Raw genomic sequence first — 16485 nt, 5'->3', positions numbered from 1 at the left:
TTATGTAAAAAATATTAACCCCTACACATTATATCTATACCTGTATTGGATAAAACTTTTTACGGGTATTTCGAAAAATTTCGCAGGTTGATTTTGTCCAGCAACCTATCTCATTGTAAACGGTATTCACAACTCCAAAATTCAGGATCAGCCTATATATACACTTGATTAGTACACACTTATGTGAATAATGGTTAATTTGAGGCTTGACGAATGAACTTGCCAGTACAAATTATGTGTTATTCTCACCGGAAAAATTAACAAATATAACTTTAAACGTATACTACATTAGGATAGTTGAAACGAGAATAAAATTTATTCGATATTCTCTATCAATATGCCATAATATTAACACTCTGAGACATACTTTTGGCAAACGATAGTCTGCAGTAATTTACAACTTTATTCAGATGGCGATTGATAATCATTGGTCATTGGCATTACTGCTGTGTGCGTAAGAAAAACCTCATTTTAGCTTCTACTTTAACTAGTCAATAGATAAGTGAATATATTTTTTTAACCACTGATTATAAAAACAACATAAGTCATGTTGGTATCATTAAATAAACTGTGAAGACGCTCAAATATAAAACGAATAAATAGAAAAGCGAGAATCTATGGAAATATGTTGAAGAATATACTTATTTGGTTGCATGGAAAAACTGTCAGGTATGCAGGTGGAGAAGAAATGAATAAATTATATATTTTTTATAAAAAACATAAAATGATGTCTGTTATATTTATTTATGTGCTACTGGATTGATAATAACTAATGAAATATGATTCACATATTTCTGGAAATTATGATTTGACCTTCCTTCAACCATCAACAATATAACGTATCGAAGAAAATTGAACGAGTAACAGCTTCTATTTTCAATCGTTGAAAATAAAAATTGTTTCTTCATCCAAGTATTTCGTATAGGTTCGTATAATAACAAATTTGCCGAACTCATATCTTTAATCAATAATCGGGTAATACATGATTAAATCTTTTTTCACGTACTATGACACAGAATTTATTCTTCTATACAAGCATTAAATCTATATGATCAATTTTCTTACTTATAAAATATCTATGTGTATCGTCATACTGTATTTTCAGTGTTTAAGAAACACTACTATTAATAATTATCATACAGGCTTACACTTGCTCATCTCGTCATTCCATACCTCGTTTCTTCACAACATATCCAGATGTTGTTCGCAATCTTAAAGTACCTAAATCGGATTAAAAAACAATGTTGTGTTTGAGGTTATGATTAATATTTTGACGGATACATTCAACCGATACTTACTTATGGTAGCTACGTATTATCGGTCTGTTTTCACAGTTCGGCATGCCACGTGAATTCTGTCACATCCGGTCAGCTTTGCAAACTTCAATCGAATCGCAAAGTCTATAGCTATCCTATTTAGTACATAGAAAATACGAGTGTGATGCAAAACAGCAAAAAAGTTAATTAATTTTTTCCGCAAAAGAAGAATAATAGCATGGCTGATTTATAGAATAAAAAAATAAGACTTTATGGAAGAGGTACAATTTTAGTTGATTATAGTTCGCTGCATGAAATGTTCATAATTTTGAACAAGACATGTTTTCATACGGAGGGATAAAATTTTTAGGCACGAGTCTAAAATTTCCAGTCTACTGAAATCAGATCTGACATCTTGCATAAATTTTTGAAGGATGACTTAGCTAACGACGTTTTACTCTTAATAAACATTACAGTGAATTAATTTGAAGGTATGTGATAAGATTAATGATAATATAAATTTTTTCTTGTGCCAGCTGGTATATCGTGTTGTAATAGATTTTCTTAGAAATTAAATGAAACTATCGATAAAGTTGCCCTTACAAATAATCGTAGAACAAATTGAACAAAAAATGAGTACCCAAATTAATGGCATGCGAAGATGTTTAACTTTCAACTGCAATGTGCTCAGAATTAAAACATATCAAATAAGTATCACAAGCTTTGAATCCAAAATACAGAAGTATAAATATTCTGTACCCTAATTTGAATTTGATTAGTATTTTTACAGTCTACGCAAGGAGTTGTAGCGAAAATACTGTTTTAAAACATTTTCACGTGTACATTTGTAAGTTGGATTTTACACACGCTGCCAATTTTAGTTTGAAAATATTTATGCTTTTCATATAAATGAAATTGTTGGAAAGTGTGCGTATCCGGTGACAGGGCATTTAAAAATTCCAGAGTATCCCAGGTTTTCTAGACAAATATTTTCAATTTTTCCAGAGCAAACGGGTTATTGTTTTATGCTTAAAAAGTATAAAAATACAAGACTTATAGCGGTTTTATTATTGACTGACTTTCATTTGTACTCGGTTACACACGCGCCAATTTTTATCTAACATTCCATTATACTCTCTTATTTTCAGTATTGAGTTCAAATTAATCCTAAGTTTCACTTCAAAGTAAAAATCTCAAACAACTGCACTTAAATTATGGCTTCTTTTCACATACGTTAAGATGTGATGTCGCAAGAATGTGCAGCGTGTAATGCTGCTTGCAGTTACACTGTATCTCGAAGACACAAAATTTCAAATGTACATTAGAGTGTTCCTTATTTATAGTGTTGATGAATTTTTACCGCCCCATCGCTCAAATCAACTTCAAATAATTAGAAAACAATTACCTAATTTTTTCAGATTTTTACCTCAACTCTAAGATAGTCTTTTGTGGTCGAAGTTTCTTATGGAAATAACATGGAAAAAACTTTATTTCTCAGTATATATTTTATTGCAAAAGTAATAATGTTAAAAAAATTTGTAACTGCGAGGTTTTAGTCGGCAATAGTGCTACTGTATGGGAAAAAATTCGCATAATCATACGACGCAATCTCGACGAATTGTACGCCCTCGAAATCTGACTTTTTTTTTATTTAGAGGGAGTGCAATTCGTCTAGGTTTGCTGGTATCGTGATGTAAATTTTTTTACAGATAGTAGCACTAATGCCCACTAAAACCTCGCAGTTACAGATTTTTTAAAATATTATTACTCTTGCAACAAAATATATACCGAGGAAACAAGTTTTTCCCATATTATTTCCATAAGAAACTTCGATCACAAAGCGGACTATCCCAGAGTTGAGGTAGATTCTGAAAAATAGGCAATATCAGTATATATTTTGTTGCAAGAGTAATAATATTTTTAAAAATCTGTAACTGCGAGGATTTAGTGGGCATTAGTGCTACTATCTGTAAAAAAATTTACATCACGATACCAGCAAATCTAGACGAATTGCACTCCCTCTAAATAAAAAAAAAAGTCAGATTTCGAGGGTGTGCAATTCGTCGAGATTGCGTCGTATGATTATGCGAATTTTTTCCCATACAGTAGCACTATTGCCGACTAAAACCTCGCAGTTACACATTTTTTTCAACATTCTTACTTTTACAATAAAATGTATATTATACCACAATAATATATATATTCGACCACAAAGTAGAATATCTTAGAATTGAGGTAAAAATCTGAAAAAATTAGGCAATTGTTTTCGAATTATTTCAAATTGATTTGGGGGGTGGGGCGGCGAGAATTCACCAACACCCTAAATAAGGGACACCCTAGTGTACATACCCGGGTATACATTGCGATTCCCAATTTTTTGTTAACTTTTCTGATTCTTAGTTTTTCAAGTTTCCCCTACCACTGGATGCCCGAAAAGTTGATTCAATTTTTAATGTTGAATTACTCTTTTCATGGTTAATAAAAAATACTGAGTTATCAATTTCATATTAAAAATAAATATGCCCAGAGATCAAGAGGCTCCGTCACTCAGAGTTTCAAGACATCGGTTTGAAAAAAAACTCTATTTAGTTTAATTTCAAATATATTTGAGACTCTTGAATTTAAAATATTCTGAATGCAACAATGCAGCAAACATTATACCTACTCGAAACATGAGTAATTCGTTTTATAGCAGGAATCGACGTAAGGGTGAGAAATGAATGTATAACTTTATATTATAAAATGAAATTATTTCTCTCAAAACAGTGTTCTGCAAAATGGTAAACATAATAATGCGCGATCACGTATCCCAATTGTAGTGAAATTTTGCACGAATTAAAAAAAAAATATATTTTCCAATAAAACCAGGTTTTTTGTTAAACCATTGACTTGCACCTGTGTGCAAATTCACTTCAGCCCAATTGATATTTAGTAGTAAAATTTTTGATACATGGTCTGGTTCGAAGACATTTTTAACTAGTAAAATGATAGTTTCAGATTTGGTACTAATTTCCACGAGACCTTTAGATACTAGTTTCCCTTCAAGTTCAAAAGAAGTAAAAATCGCTCAACTTGTAGTCAGTGAAGTTATATGTCGTCAAAGTCATACGTTTTTGAGTTTTTTTTGTGTCAATTGTAAAAATAAAAGTTAACAAATGATTTACTCGATTTTCCAGGGATGACTGAAATAGATTTGCACATATTATTCACTCGGTCATATCAGATTTCGCAAGCAGTATCATGTTTGGTTGAAATAATGGATGAAGATCATAATGCGTATTATATAAACCTCTAGTAGGTAAAAACAGCTGAAAACATTCTTCAAGTTGAGATCAAATTTCGACATATCAATGAAATGCAAAGACATATCGTTGCTTTATTGAGTATCATCCTAACAAGAATGTGATAAATTGGATTTCTAGATGTGCTGTGATTGTGAATAGCAGACATACGGTTGGTTGCTGTTCTCACATAGCAGCGATAGTTTATTATCTATCACATGCTAGATATTTGTCAAAAGTTGCAAACCCAGCAAAAATTTTGAGTCGTATTTTTAATAAAACAGAAAACTGTGTAGTCATTACAGAGGATGATGACGAAGATTAATTCTATTTGATTTCTTTTGCATATTTCTTAATCTTATTGGTATCTTCGTAGTATAATACGTATTTCTTGTTAAAAGTAATCATTATTTATACAATTTTTTACCGGTAAAATAGTATTAACGCGTTTAAGCACAAAAGACGTTCTTTGTTACAATTTGACGATTACATGTCTAAAAAAAACACATAGTTAAAAAAAATGGCTTTATATTTGAGAATTGTAGGGAAAATATTCTTTTATGTTTCTTTCTCCCAAGCATTTAGGAGAAATTCACCATTTGTTAATTTTTGTTTTTATTATTAAGAAGAAGAAAAAAAAAAAAAAATATATAGAAATAGAAATGAAAAAAAAAAAAATGTTTTTTCAATAACTCGAAAACTGTTTAAAATTCAAAGCTGACATTTGGGGCGAATTATTTTTATTTGGTACCAAACTAATCCCTAATCTACTCAAGCCTAAGAGCAACAGGGATTTGTTTAATTAAATGGTCAAGTTTTTTGTTTCAAAAACATTGAAAGATAAAATATTTGCTAAAAAAATGGAAGTGTTATTTTTAGAATCTCGTGGAAACAAGCTTCTGGTTAAATCTTAAACAATTTGAAATAAAAATTGTAGTACTTAATGAAATACATTAAGATGCAATAAGTTGCTTTAATGTTTCCTACGGGGTCTTTAAATGTGCAAGGTATCGTTCTTCAGTACAAAATGTTAGATTTCAATTGCGTAGGAGGGAAATTAAGAAATATCGAATCTAGGATTGATTTTATGTGCGTGATGAATGGGGAGGGGTGCATATAAAATAACAAAGTGTAATTTTCATTCGAGGAACGAGTCATTTTATGCTTTTGAAGTAAACTTAAGAGTCGGCACACTAGTAATCTCTACCTTTCAGCTTGAGGAATGCATTAAATGCTACATATAACGTAAACTTATTACTTTCATAATTTCTAGTACCTGAAATCTTCAGGTCATTGGTACATATGGCAAGAAAGCCGAAATGCAGAGAAATGAAAGGTACCCATGTGGTATACTAGAAAGATGCTTTGTACTTTTCATTCCTCAAATATCAGAATATGGATTGAGCACGGTAGGTTAATCTATCATTACTACCAATGAACTCTTGTATTGTTTAAAGTAACCTCCTAATTCAATGGAAGGTTGAATTTGACTTCATTATTTTAAACGTACAGAATCGATCTGTAATATTATATCGATACACATTGCCTTTTTTTAAATTGTTTCTTACTAGTACAAAGTAAGCATAAACGCAAAATTACATTATCACAAGTATAAAAAGTAAACTTTTGATTTTAAGCAACAAAACCTATTTTTAATAGGTTAATAATTTTTAGAAAATATGATGCAAATATTATATATTGACAGTATTACCAATTTAGATTAAAAAACAAGTTAATAGGCGAACAGAATGAAATTAAGAACAAAATAGGCCAACATGTATTACCCTATACAAGCATAGAAATGGTGCCATTGTTTGAAGTAATTGTTGAAATATCTGTAGATGTAATATTTTATATTATAAATATTTTGCTCGTAACTTTTCTCTTCAAATATATTTTTGTTGTATATAATTACGGTATTATCTTCGCTATTCACCATGTCTGTGCTTGAGCGTAGCTGTCAAGTGGTAAAATATAACTCAACTCCTTACGAATGTAACCATAATTACAATTGAGCTAGGTTCATATTTGACACTTATCGTTCGAAATTACTACTTGACCTTCAAATAGTTTGTGCCAGTGTAGACTTTTCAAAATGGAATCCAGATGAAACTATTACAAATTTCAGACCGAGAAACGTGAAGCAATAGGTGCTAGATGTGAATCTGATTTTGAACTGTGAATTGGTCTAAACATAAATCAAAGTTTTTGCTAACCAATTTCCTTTGCAAAATCGTACTCGACTTATAACGCAGGTCGATTTGTATGCGGTGTTTTTTCGAAAATTTGCTTTCTCGACTAAAAAACTTCATTATTGAGTAACTGTCGTTAAATTTGACCAATAAAATAATGAAAGTAGTATCAGCCTGATGTCTGAGCAAATAAAAAATGACATACTTATATAATAAACTCTAGTTTTACCAATGGAATAATAAGTTTTCAATGATTCACTTTGAAATGGTCCACTATTGAAAAAACCGTGTCGACCATTTTATCTACCAATCAGTGACGTGAATAGTCGTTCAAGTTTGTTATTATAATGGTAGCAAGATCTCACGTTTTCAACATACACATTTTGAAATATAGAATAAAAACAGTATACAACATAATCTAAGACCCTCTGTAGGTGCTTAACAAGATCACAATATGATAGAAAGAGTTCAATCGATTGAAAAAGTATTCAATTGACTATTCCTTCTGTAGTTCTTCCAAATTTATCCTTTTTAAAATGCATCTTTGTCAGTCAAAACAATATGTCTTTCAATTAAGAGCATTACTTATTGATTACACTTTTCGTAGGGTTCTTTATTTTTCTAAACCTTTGGAAAACACAGGACAGAATCTGTAATTAGTATATCTAACGATTGTAAACAACTTTCAAGTCGCCAAAGAAGACATTTGTTTGGCATAGACTCTTTAAAAATACAGTCTTATCGCGAACTGGTATGTTACTGTAGTACGAAATAGAAAACAATTGCATTAGAATCCGAAATTAGTTACCCAAATTAAGCTTTTGAATCTTATAAAACTCGAATTCTATTGGTGAGTACCAAACCTTTAGCTGGGTGGATACGACCTTACATTAAAGTACCTTGAGTTGTAAATGAAAAAAAGGACAAAACAACGTCACACTGAATCACTTACATATGTACGTCAAATAAAAAGTCACAAAAAAAAAGACAAAACCTACGGCCACAGTGACATTTCTTTCGCTATTGTGTTGTATATCCAAAATTGCTTTCATAGACCTATAAAAATGAATATCCGGACATTTTGTGTACTTTTAATCTGAGGTTTGTTACACATTTGGTACCAGCACCAAGTGAATAAAATATAGAGCCATTTGCAGATAATCAGAGGAGTCATAATTTTAATGGACAGCTTAATTGCATTCTTTTCAAAGAAACCTTAAAATATTATCACAAAAACTTCTCAAGATCATTTAACCACTCAGTATATGTGTAGCCAAATTATGTAACAGAATTACATTCATCAGTTGACGGCTCGAATTGTTGAAGAATGTTCAATATAGAGATTTTGTAGGACCATCGAATCTGCAGCTATTCTCATTAAACATGAATATTTGTGCGGTAGTAGTTAACGCTTTTATTCACTGATCACAACATAGTCACTTAATGAACGATTTTCTTTTTTTTCCATTCACAACCAAGAGATTTCTGAGAAAAATGGTATTTGCTACTCACTCAGGGGTAAATACCCACCCAATACATTCTAATCTTCAGATTGAATGAATGAATTTATTTACAAAGATAACAAAAAACAAATTGAATCTTGTTAATATTTTACCACTGTCAAGCTACCGTTAATTGGACCACCACCCTTCAATCTTCAGTTATTAGAAGAGGAAGAGAGTGGTCTGCCTCGCTTGCTACTTAGTTGCTTCGGGAGGACAATCAGGCTGGTTATTGGGATGAGCAGCAGTGAATGCTGGATGATTTTCCAAATGACGATCAACCCTCAGAATAGTAGGAAACGGCCTCAAGTCGACATGAAACCTCCTGGCGCTAAATATTTGTGGAACCAGGCAGCAGTCTGCCAGTGTTATATCATCACCGACACAATATTTACCTGCACTCGAAGAAAGCAGTTTTTCCACGGCTGTAACAGTGCCATTGAAATTAATCGTACACAATTCAACACATTATCAACAGATGAGATTTTGATGTTAGCCGAGTTAAACGTAAAACGGATAAAAATGATGTATTCCATTTTGAGGAAAATGCCCTGAATTTATACCTGTAAAACCACGAGTGATCCAATGCTGCGCCCACTCCTTTTTACGTTCTTCACCTACATAGATTAATACCACTAAATTTTGAAGTGGTTGAATGCCAGTAGCAATGACATCACAGATTTCTCTGACTCTGGCTCTTTTAACCGGATCTGCTGGCATCAGTGGCCGATGTGGCCTTGTTTCTTCCAGGTACTGAAGAATGTTCAACTGGAACATGAATTTTTTGTTACATATGAAACAAAAATTGCTGCACTGTAGTACGAGAGAAAATGATCGAACTGAAGACTTGTCAGATTCTTTCGCTGTTGAACTCAACAATGCTGACATACGTAATGAAACATTGATAGAAAATGACTGCCCTGCAACTTTAGAATGGCTTTGAAGGAGTTAAGTTTGCATAAAATGATGATGTTCTGTTTTAATGTGGTTTAGTAAAGTGCAGACTTCCTTAAAATTGTGAAATAACAATGTCTCATAAAAATGTATGTTGATGTCAATGTTAGGAACTTCAGCCCCATAGACGTTTCCGTACCAAACCTTTTAATGCAGTCCTACCTCTCAATAAGAACACCAAAGCCCCAGAGGGGAAGAGTTTTTCCGCAAATCGAGTACCCCCGTGATGCGCAAGCTCCTCGCTCGCTCACTCTCTATGTCTCTCTCTTTCTTTTCTTGTAGGCTGTGCGTTCTTATAGAGAGGTCAGACTGTATTCGGGAAAGGTACCTATAATTTTTATTATTATCGTGTAATTGGGAAGTCAGAAAAAATTTACCATTGGCATCCAGCTCGCCACTTTTTAATAAGGTCATTGAAAAACACATAACATCAATACAGAAACCGGCCTATATACAGAAGAAACTTGTTTCTCAAGTGGAGGAACACTCATATCTTTCAGTTAGAAAACCAGGTATTGAAGATACGTGTCTCATGCGTTAAACATTAATTCAGTTTGCATAGGTAATGAAAATGTCAGTTCTAGGAAACAAACTGCTTGCTTAGCAGGCATCTTTTCTCACCCATAGCAACCGGTTTATTACGTAATTCTCCCAGTATGAATGTAGCCAGGTAGATAGAAGCTTGGTATGGTTTTCCCATTTTAATTGGTCATTACCAATTTATTCAGTAAAATAATAATCAGAGAATGATAAATTTTGTTCCCTTATTTACGTTATCGATACAAAACAGTACATATTCAACTTACAGACTCGATCAATGTGTGATTGTCAATATGAAGTGCAGGCACCTGTTCCATAGGATTAACCTCACGAAATTCATTGCAGTGTTGCTCTCCACCACCCTTAACAAGACTTACTGGTTTTATTTCGTACGGTATCTCCTTTAGGTTGAGAGCTGCCAAAGTAAAAATATTGATGCATAATTAGATAATTCGTTAATAAGGTCTATAACGTTCTTCAAATTCTATACATCGTAATACATTCATCAATAGCCAACTCCATTGCATTTGGTTTAATTACAGCATAAAATCTGAAAATATCAGGAATTCAGTGAAACAACTAAATTTAATTTTCTATTGTATTATCTAGTATAATTGTATGTATAATTCATATTCTGCTTAAATGTTCTGTTTTATAAAAGACAAATAAAAGATTATGAAAATAATGTGCCCAGACTATATTGGAAAATTTATCAACAGTGATTTCTTCACATACAATGTGGTGCGATTGTACATTGTTGGGCTGTATAATATACCACACGTCAATCTGTGTATATGATATTGTAGCAAATGAAAATGAATGTAAAATGAACTTCTAGTTACTAAACAATGGGAAATAAATTCTTTCTAAATAACATTGTCTGTTAGGTGAATTTTAGTTTGCCTTTACTTTATCAGAGTTTAAATTTAATCATAAAAGCTTTGAAACAACTGATAAGATTTCAGTTCGAATTCTTTATTAGGCTCCAAAACTTGCATAAAGGTTTAAAACTAGATGCTATTAAATGAATTTCATCAGTTTATGAATAATAATGAATAATAATAATTGAAAAAAAAAAAAAAAAAAAAAAAACACTACTTATCAATTGAGTTACTTTCTAGGAAAACGAAAACAAAAGATAACAAACGGCCTAAGGTAATTCCTTGTAATAAACTTTGAATAACCACGATGCAAAGAGATGAATAAAATAAATACTCACCAATTCTAACTCTCCAGGAACAGGAACTTCTCCAATAAGAGTAAAGTATCGGCTGCAGAAAACCGGTAAATCAAGAACATCATTATAAATCAGTCAAGTATGTTAACTCACAGTTCTCTAGGTAGTTAAATAATATTTTACTTTCAAAGGATAAAAAAAATCAGACTGTAAATGGTATTCTGATATCTACGAAATAAACAAGTAAGAAGTAATCGTACTATTGATTTAAAAATCCGAATGAACGAGTAGAGAAATTATATTAACAAATGTAAATCCACGCTTATAACAAATGACAAGTAATGACGATTAACCGGAGATTGATTGGAGCGAATAAAAACATTTGCCAATAATGCGGTATTAATCTCACCTTTCCCATCACGGACATGTCAAAGATTTTACAACTATTTGTGGCTACGGCTTTCCCTGCCCAATTGTTGCGAGGGTCGAGACGTGAATGTTTGATTAATGAAGATATTTCAGAATCCGTCAACGCGCGAAATCACTTCTTTTATTCGATTGCTAACCCCTCTTCCAACTGCTGTGCATGATGGGTTCGAGAAATGAGGCTTAGTTTGAGCCAATCACAATCCAGCTTGAAATACAAAACAGTACCGTACTTTGTTACACTTGGGCCAGGTTCCTTTGCTTTATTATTACTAAATCGTATTAAACTGTGGTCGCATACTGCGATCCCATGTGAACGCGTAGATGAAACATGCTTGAATTAATATTCAGAAAGTTCTTTTATAGTATATGTCTATTACAGAAAGGAGCTCGTAGGACGATTACCGGGATATGAAAAATTAGAGTAGCTAAAAAAGAGTCAAGACCTGTGGTCAAGTCACTGAAAGGCAGAGAGAAGAAGGATGAACTCGACGTGCGGATGAATGTGAAACCCGTGAAACCGTACAGTTAAATAGTCTATGCCTTCTCCGCTAGAGAGCGCAGAAAGCACTCCTCTTCTTCTTCTTCTTGATTCTTTACTTCTTATTTTCTTCCTAGAGATATCACCCGTCTATGATATCACCAATGAGATATGTGCCAAAGTACTCTTTGTTGGTTTTAATTATTATATGTCGTTTTTCATATCACAGGCATATATATGGTCGTTTATCTTGCCTGTGGAGTGGACGTGAAGTGCCACTTATCGACCGACTGCAAGTAGATGCCTAGACCATATCGTCCGTGGACTGTGCATTAATCATGAAGCCGCGGTCCCAACATAGGTGACACGGAGACTAGAATAAAGAGACCCAACTTTAATGGCGAACATACGGAAAATTGGTCCTTGAAAATTTGTCGTTTAGTAATTTCAGATTTCATGAAAAGTAGCGCAGTCATTGTAAAGTTCCATAGCGTGGTGGAGTATGCAGTCTGATCTCTTGTTCTAATCGGTGACTAGGTGGGGGAAATACATAGACTTATGCACAGTCGGACCTCGATTCTACGAACAACTTTTTGAATTCCGTAGAATAGAGGTTCCCAGAGAACGAATTCCGGCGCTATCTCAGACCCCTTCCATAGATCCTATCTACCCCTACTCTTGCGAACGGGCTGAAGAGTCCGCAGTATCAAACTCCGTAGAATCAAGGTCCGACTGTAAGTACTACACTCCCCGCTTGCGCGCATTATATATTGCTTCGCCTGCTGGCGGCTGATCCCCACACTTTCCATAGTGCAACAGCGAGGTCCGACTCCAACTGTACTTTCTCTTTCTAATTACGGCTTCAGCACAATGCACAGACCGAGCAGTCTATCTCGACAAGTCTATGCGGCGCACATCCAAAAAACCCTATACAAGGTCCGCTTGGTGAGGCCGACTACGGTCTTACGACCGTGAGGCCGACTTTCTGTACCGATATGACGTTATTTCTACCTGAGTGACGAACTCACTGAAATTACGGCTGTGTTCCGAAACGAGTCGAGAGCGCTAAAAACTCCGACCGGAACGTCCTTATGTTTTATTGCTTATGACTATTCCCTAACATTAGTACCAACTAACCAAAACTCTAAATGTGAGAACCCTGTAAGAAAGTCATTCAAGGAAACTACCTAACCATCTGAATGCCCCTAGATGAGGTATAACAACAATTATCATTAATCAGGAGTCCCGAAACCGTGTTACAGGATCCTCACATTACAGGAGACTATGATAATATTATTTTATTATTACAATCTACTAATACCATTATATCCAAATACTATACAATTATACCTAGTTGCAAACACGGACTTTAGAGCCAAAGAGTATTGGGATCTGACAAATTTCGTGCGACTTCTGGTGTGCACCCTCGTAATAGTTCAATATTTAACACCAGATGTCTCTGGGCGTCACACGGACATTGAACACGAGCAGATACCATGCGTACCTGTTACATACACATGTATTACCGCACCCTCGTCGGCGCCATATTGGATCAGGCCATGGACCTTCCACTCTATCCTATAATCTTTGCCTACAGCTTGAGAGTTGGATAAAACTGTAATGCAAAAGATATATAATCAATATAATATAAAATTAATAACATTACAGAAATAAACTATAAAGGCCAGGGACTGCGATACCTTCAAAAACGTAAATACAAATTATCCAACATGAATTATAGAATCCCTTCCAAAACGCCGTATTGTAGGCAACGCGCCCAAACTTTGGAGGTAACGTAGACCTCTATTGCAGAACCGTACAGAGCGCTACCTGAAGAGTGTATCAGTAACATAATAACAAAACCACCAAAGGAAAACTACACGGGAACGCACGGGATGATTCTGTAGGGCGACGCAATCAAAAGGCAACCCAGGAAAATAATGATGAATAGACAATTATTAAATCATCAAAATCAAAACATCTACATTATTTTTGGAGACAAAATATACTATTGTTCCAGAATTAATCATCTTTGTACTTCGATAAAATATAACAAATATTATATTATAAAACGCTTTTGTATCGCAGCTAAATATTAAGCAAGCAAATTAATCAATTATCTTCTATATAATTCATCATTATATTCTTTAGCAGACTAGAACATTCTACAAGTAAGACTACGCTTGTAATATAAAGCTCCGTACGCTCGAGAACGCCGACGTTGTATAAAATCACAGCCAACATAATGGTGTAGATAAGGCTTACACGGATTCAACCCTAGGAAACGGCGATCCAAGTCCGCGCGGCGATCTCGAGCATACACGCTCTACGCGCCCGAAGGCCACCCCATAAAGTTGTGTTAGATCCCCTACTCCTTCAGTACAGCTATCAAGGGACCGCGCGCTTATCGACAAATACACCCTAAATACACTAGCGCGTTGCACCAGCACACATATACATGAAACTCATACCCATAGCATACACCAATTCAAATCTTACAAAATGAACACCACTCTAGTTTTCAATCTTAGATTAATTATAAGGAGAGGTAGTAGGGAGCAAAGAGTTGGGGGGACAGTCCAAAGTCCAACTTTGCACCCGGCACCAATAAATCCCATAGCATAGCATATCAACCTAGTTTTAATTCTTAGAATAAGGGGAAGAAATGCGTTGTTGTGGGGCAATGCTTGAGGAGAGGATCTCACACCCCTACCGCTACCGATCTGAATAAATACGAGCACCCAGCGATCATTCGATTCATCACACCTATTCAACAGTTCCAGGAGAAGGCATCTTATGAAAGGTAAAGTAAACTTCATTCCAATAATTTACAACAATTTCCAACTCCCCGTTAATACCCAATCACGCGAATTCGATCAAGTTGGCCATTTCACTTCAGTGATTAATCGATATTGGCGACCCACAACTACTGATGTGAAGTCTAGCTAAACATCAGCGATAATCTCTAGTGGCAGATTTGGGGAATTTTCGTGGAGTGCCGCTCCGACGTCACAGTAGCAAACTATCCTCTTTGGTAGAAAATATAGGTATATACCTGAAACGTGCACCGAGGTGGCGGGGGTTGTATAGAAAGAGATAGCTCAAAGGTGACACGCAGTCCTACTTTTACCGACCGAGCAGACTTATTCTTCTTTCTTCTATAATTAATAAAGAAACAAACGTGAAGGGTTGAAATTTAGACGGCCCATAGCTATTACGTAGCGGAATCTAAGAAGGTTACTTGTATCACGAAAATCGAAAAAAAATGTGGTTTTTTGACACGTGTTACTATTCCCACACTCCCGCATTTCAGAGACTAAACTGCGCATAGCTGTGATTCCTTCCGCCATTTCGGGAAAAATAAGGGGTAAAATGAGCCATCTTAAGACTGTTTTCATGCAATATTGAGGCTAGGCAATGAGAACTAGTAATTACAATAATTTCGTAAAAAAAAGATGCTCTGTCGAAGAGCCGGGCGTACGGCCGGTACGGCCGAGCGTTCCTTGATTGGAGTGCTCGGTCGTCTGCACAGTTGATCCCGAGAGCATATTTTATTTACGAAATTATTGCAATGACTAGTTCTCATTGCCTGACCTCAATATTGCATGAAAACAGTCTCACGATAGCTCATTTTATTCCTTATTTTTCCCGGGATGGCGGAAGGTATCTGAGCTATGCGCTTTCTGGTTTCTGAAATGCGGGAGTGTGGGAATACTATCACGTGTCAAAACCATCACAGAGCAATCACGGAGCTTAGAGCCACATTATACGTTGACTGAGGATATATATCCTCAGTCAACGCATTATAGGCAAGCTACTCCCTGCCCTATAGCTCGGGTGATAAATAAGACTGTAATACAAAAGAGGTATAATCAATACAATATAAAGTCAATAGTATTACTGCAATAAACTATGAAGGTCTAGGACTGCAGAACCTCCAAAACGTGAATACAAATTATCCAGCATGAATAATTGAATCCTTTCCGAAACGCCGTTTCGTGGACAACGCAATATGCTCAAACATCTGGAAGCAATAGATCTCTATTGTAGAACCGGACAGAACGTCACTTGGAGAGTATATCAGAAACCATCGAAGGTAAACTGACTAATCTCGAGCTAACTGGCTCAAATACCGGACGTCCCTGCATCCCGTTACTACCATCGCCCTGGTCCGATAAAATCGGCCAGTCCAACTAAAAGAAAACATGTCAAGACTAGAGATGTTGGTATTACACCGGAGATTACCTGAGAGCCCTCTACCGTCTAAACATTGTCGGAGCCATCACCCACGTATCCAAATAACGAGGGGATAAGGCACGGCGGTCGGCGAACACTGCGAAAGTGCCCAGGAGCTGCTGCCATCTAGCGAGGACTAAAAACGTTTTCCCGGAGTTACTGCCGCTACCGCGACGAGCCAAAACTCGTCACTTAAATTCTGTCTCTACTGCGCTTGAGACGAGAATCTTTCTGTCTGCCAGTGTTCCCTTTTTCTTTGTCTTGTTGTTTTCTTTACCTTTTGTTGTTGCCGTACTGAAAGTTAAGTTAGTTGTGTTCCTTAGTAACTTGGATTAATGCAGTCATATTAACGTAACTGTGCTTTTGTTACCGCACGAAGCCCCGAGACTTTTGTCTGATCCTTTCTTTTTGTTGACCGTTTGGGTCCACTAATATCGCAT

General features: G+C 35.1%; 1 protein-coding gene across 1 annotated transcript; it reads right to left on the bottom strand.

Moving 5' to 3' along the window:
* Positions 1 to 6528: 6528 nt before the first annotated feature.
* On the bottom strand, positions 6529 to 11712 carry LOC124408237 (probable maleylacetoacetate isomerase 2). Its single transcript, XM_046885010.1, has 5 exons — positions 11312 to 11712; positions 10945 to 10996; positions 9992 to 10140; positions 8795 to 8999; positions 6529 to 8656 (listed from the first exon to the last, which is right to left on the bottom strand). The coding sequence occupies exons 1-5, from the start codon at positions 11327 to 11329 to the stop codon at positions 8427 to 8429; spliced, it is 654 nt and encodes a 217-aa protein (XP_046740966.1). The 5' UTR covers positions 11330 to 11712; the 3' UTR covers positions 6529 to 8426.
* Between the last annotated feature and the right edge of the window lie 4773 nt (positions 11713 to 16485).

The sequence above is a fragment of the Diprion similis genome, chromosome 7 (genome assembly GCF_021155765.1).
Source record: "Diprion similis isolate iyDipSimi1 chromosome 7, iyDipSimi1.1, whole genome shotgun sequence".
NCBI classification, from domain to species: Eukaryota; Metazoa; Arthropoda; class Insecta; order Hymenoptera; family Diprionidae; genus Diprion; species Diprion similis.
The sequence above is the reverse complement of the archived record's forward strand: the minus strand, read 5'-3'. Positions and strand labels throughout refer to the sequence as shown.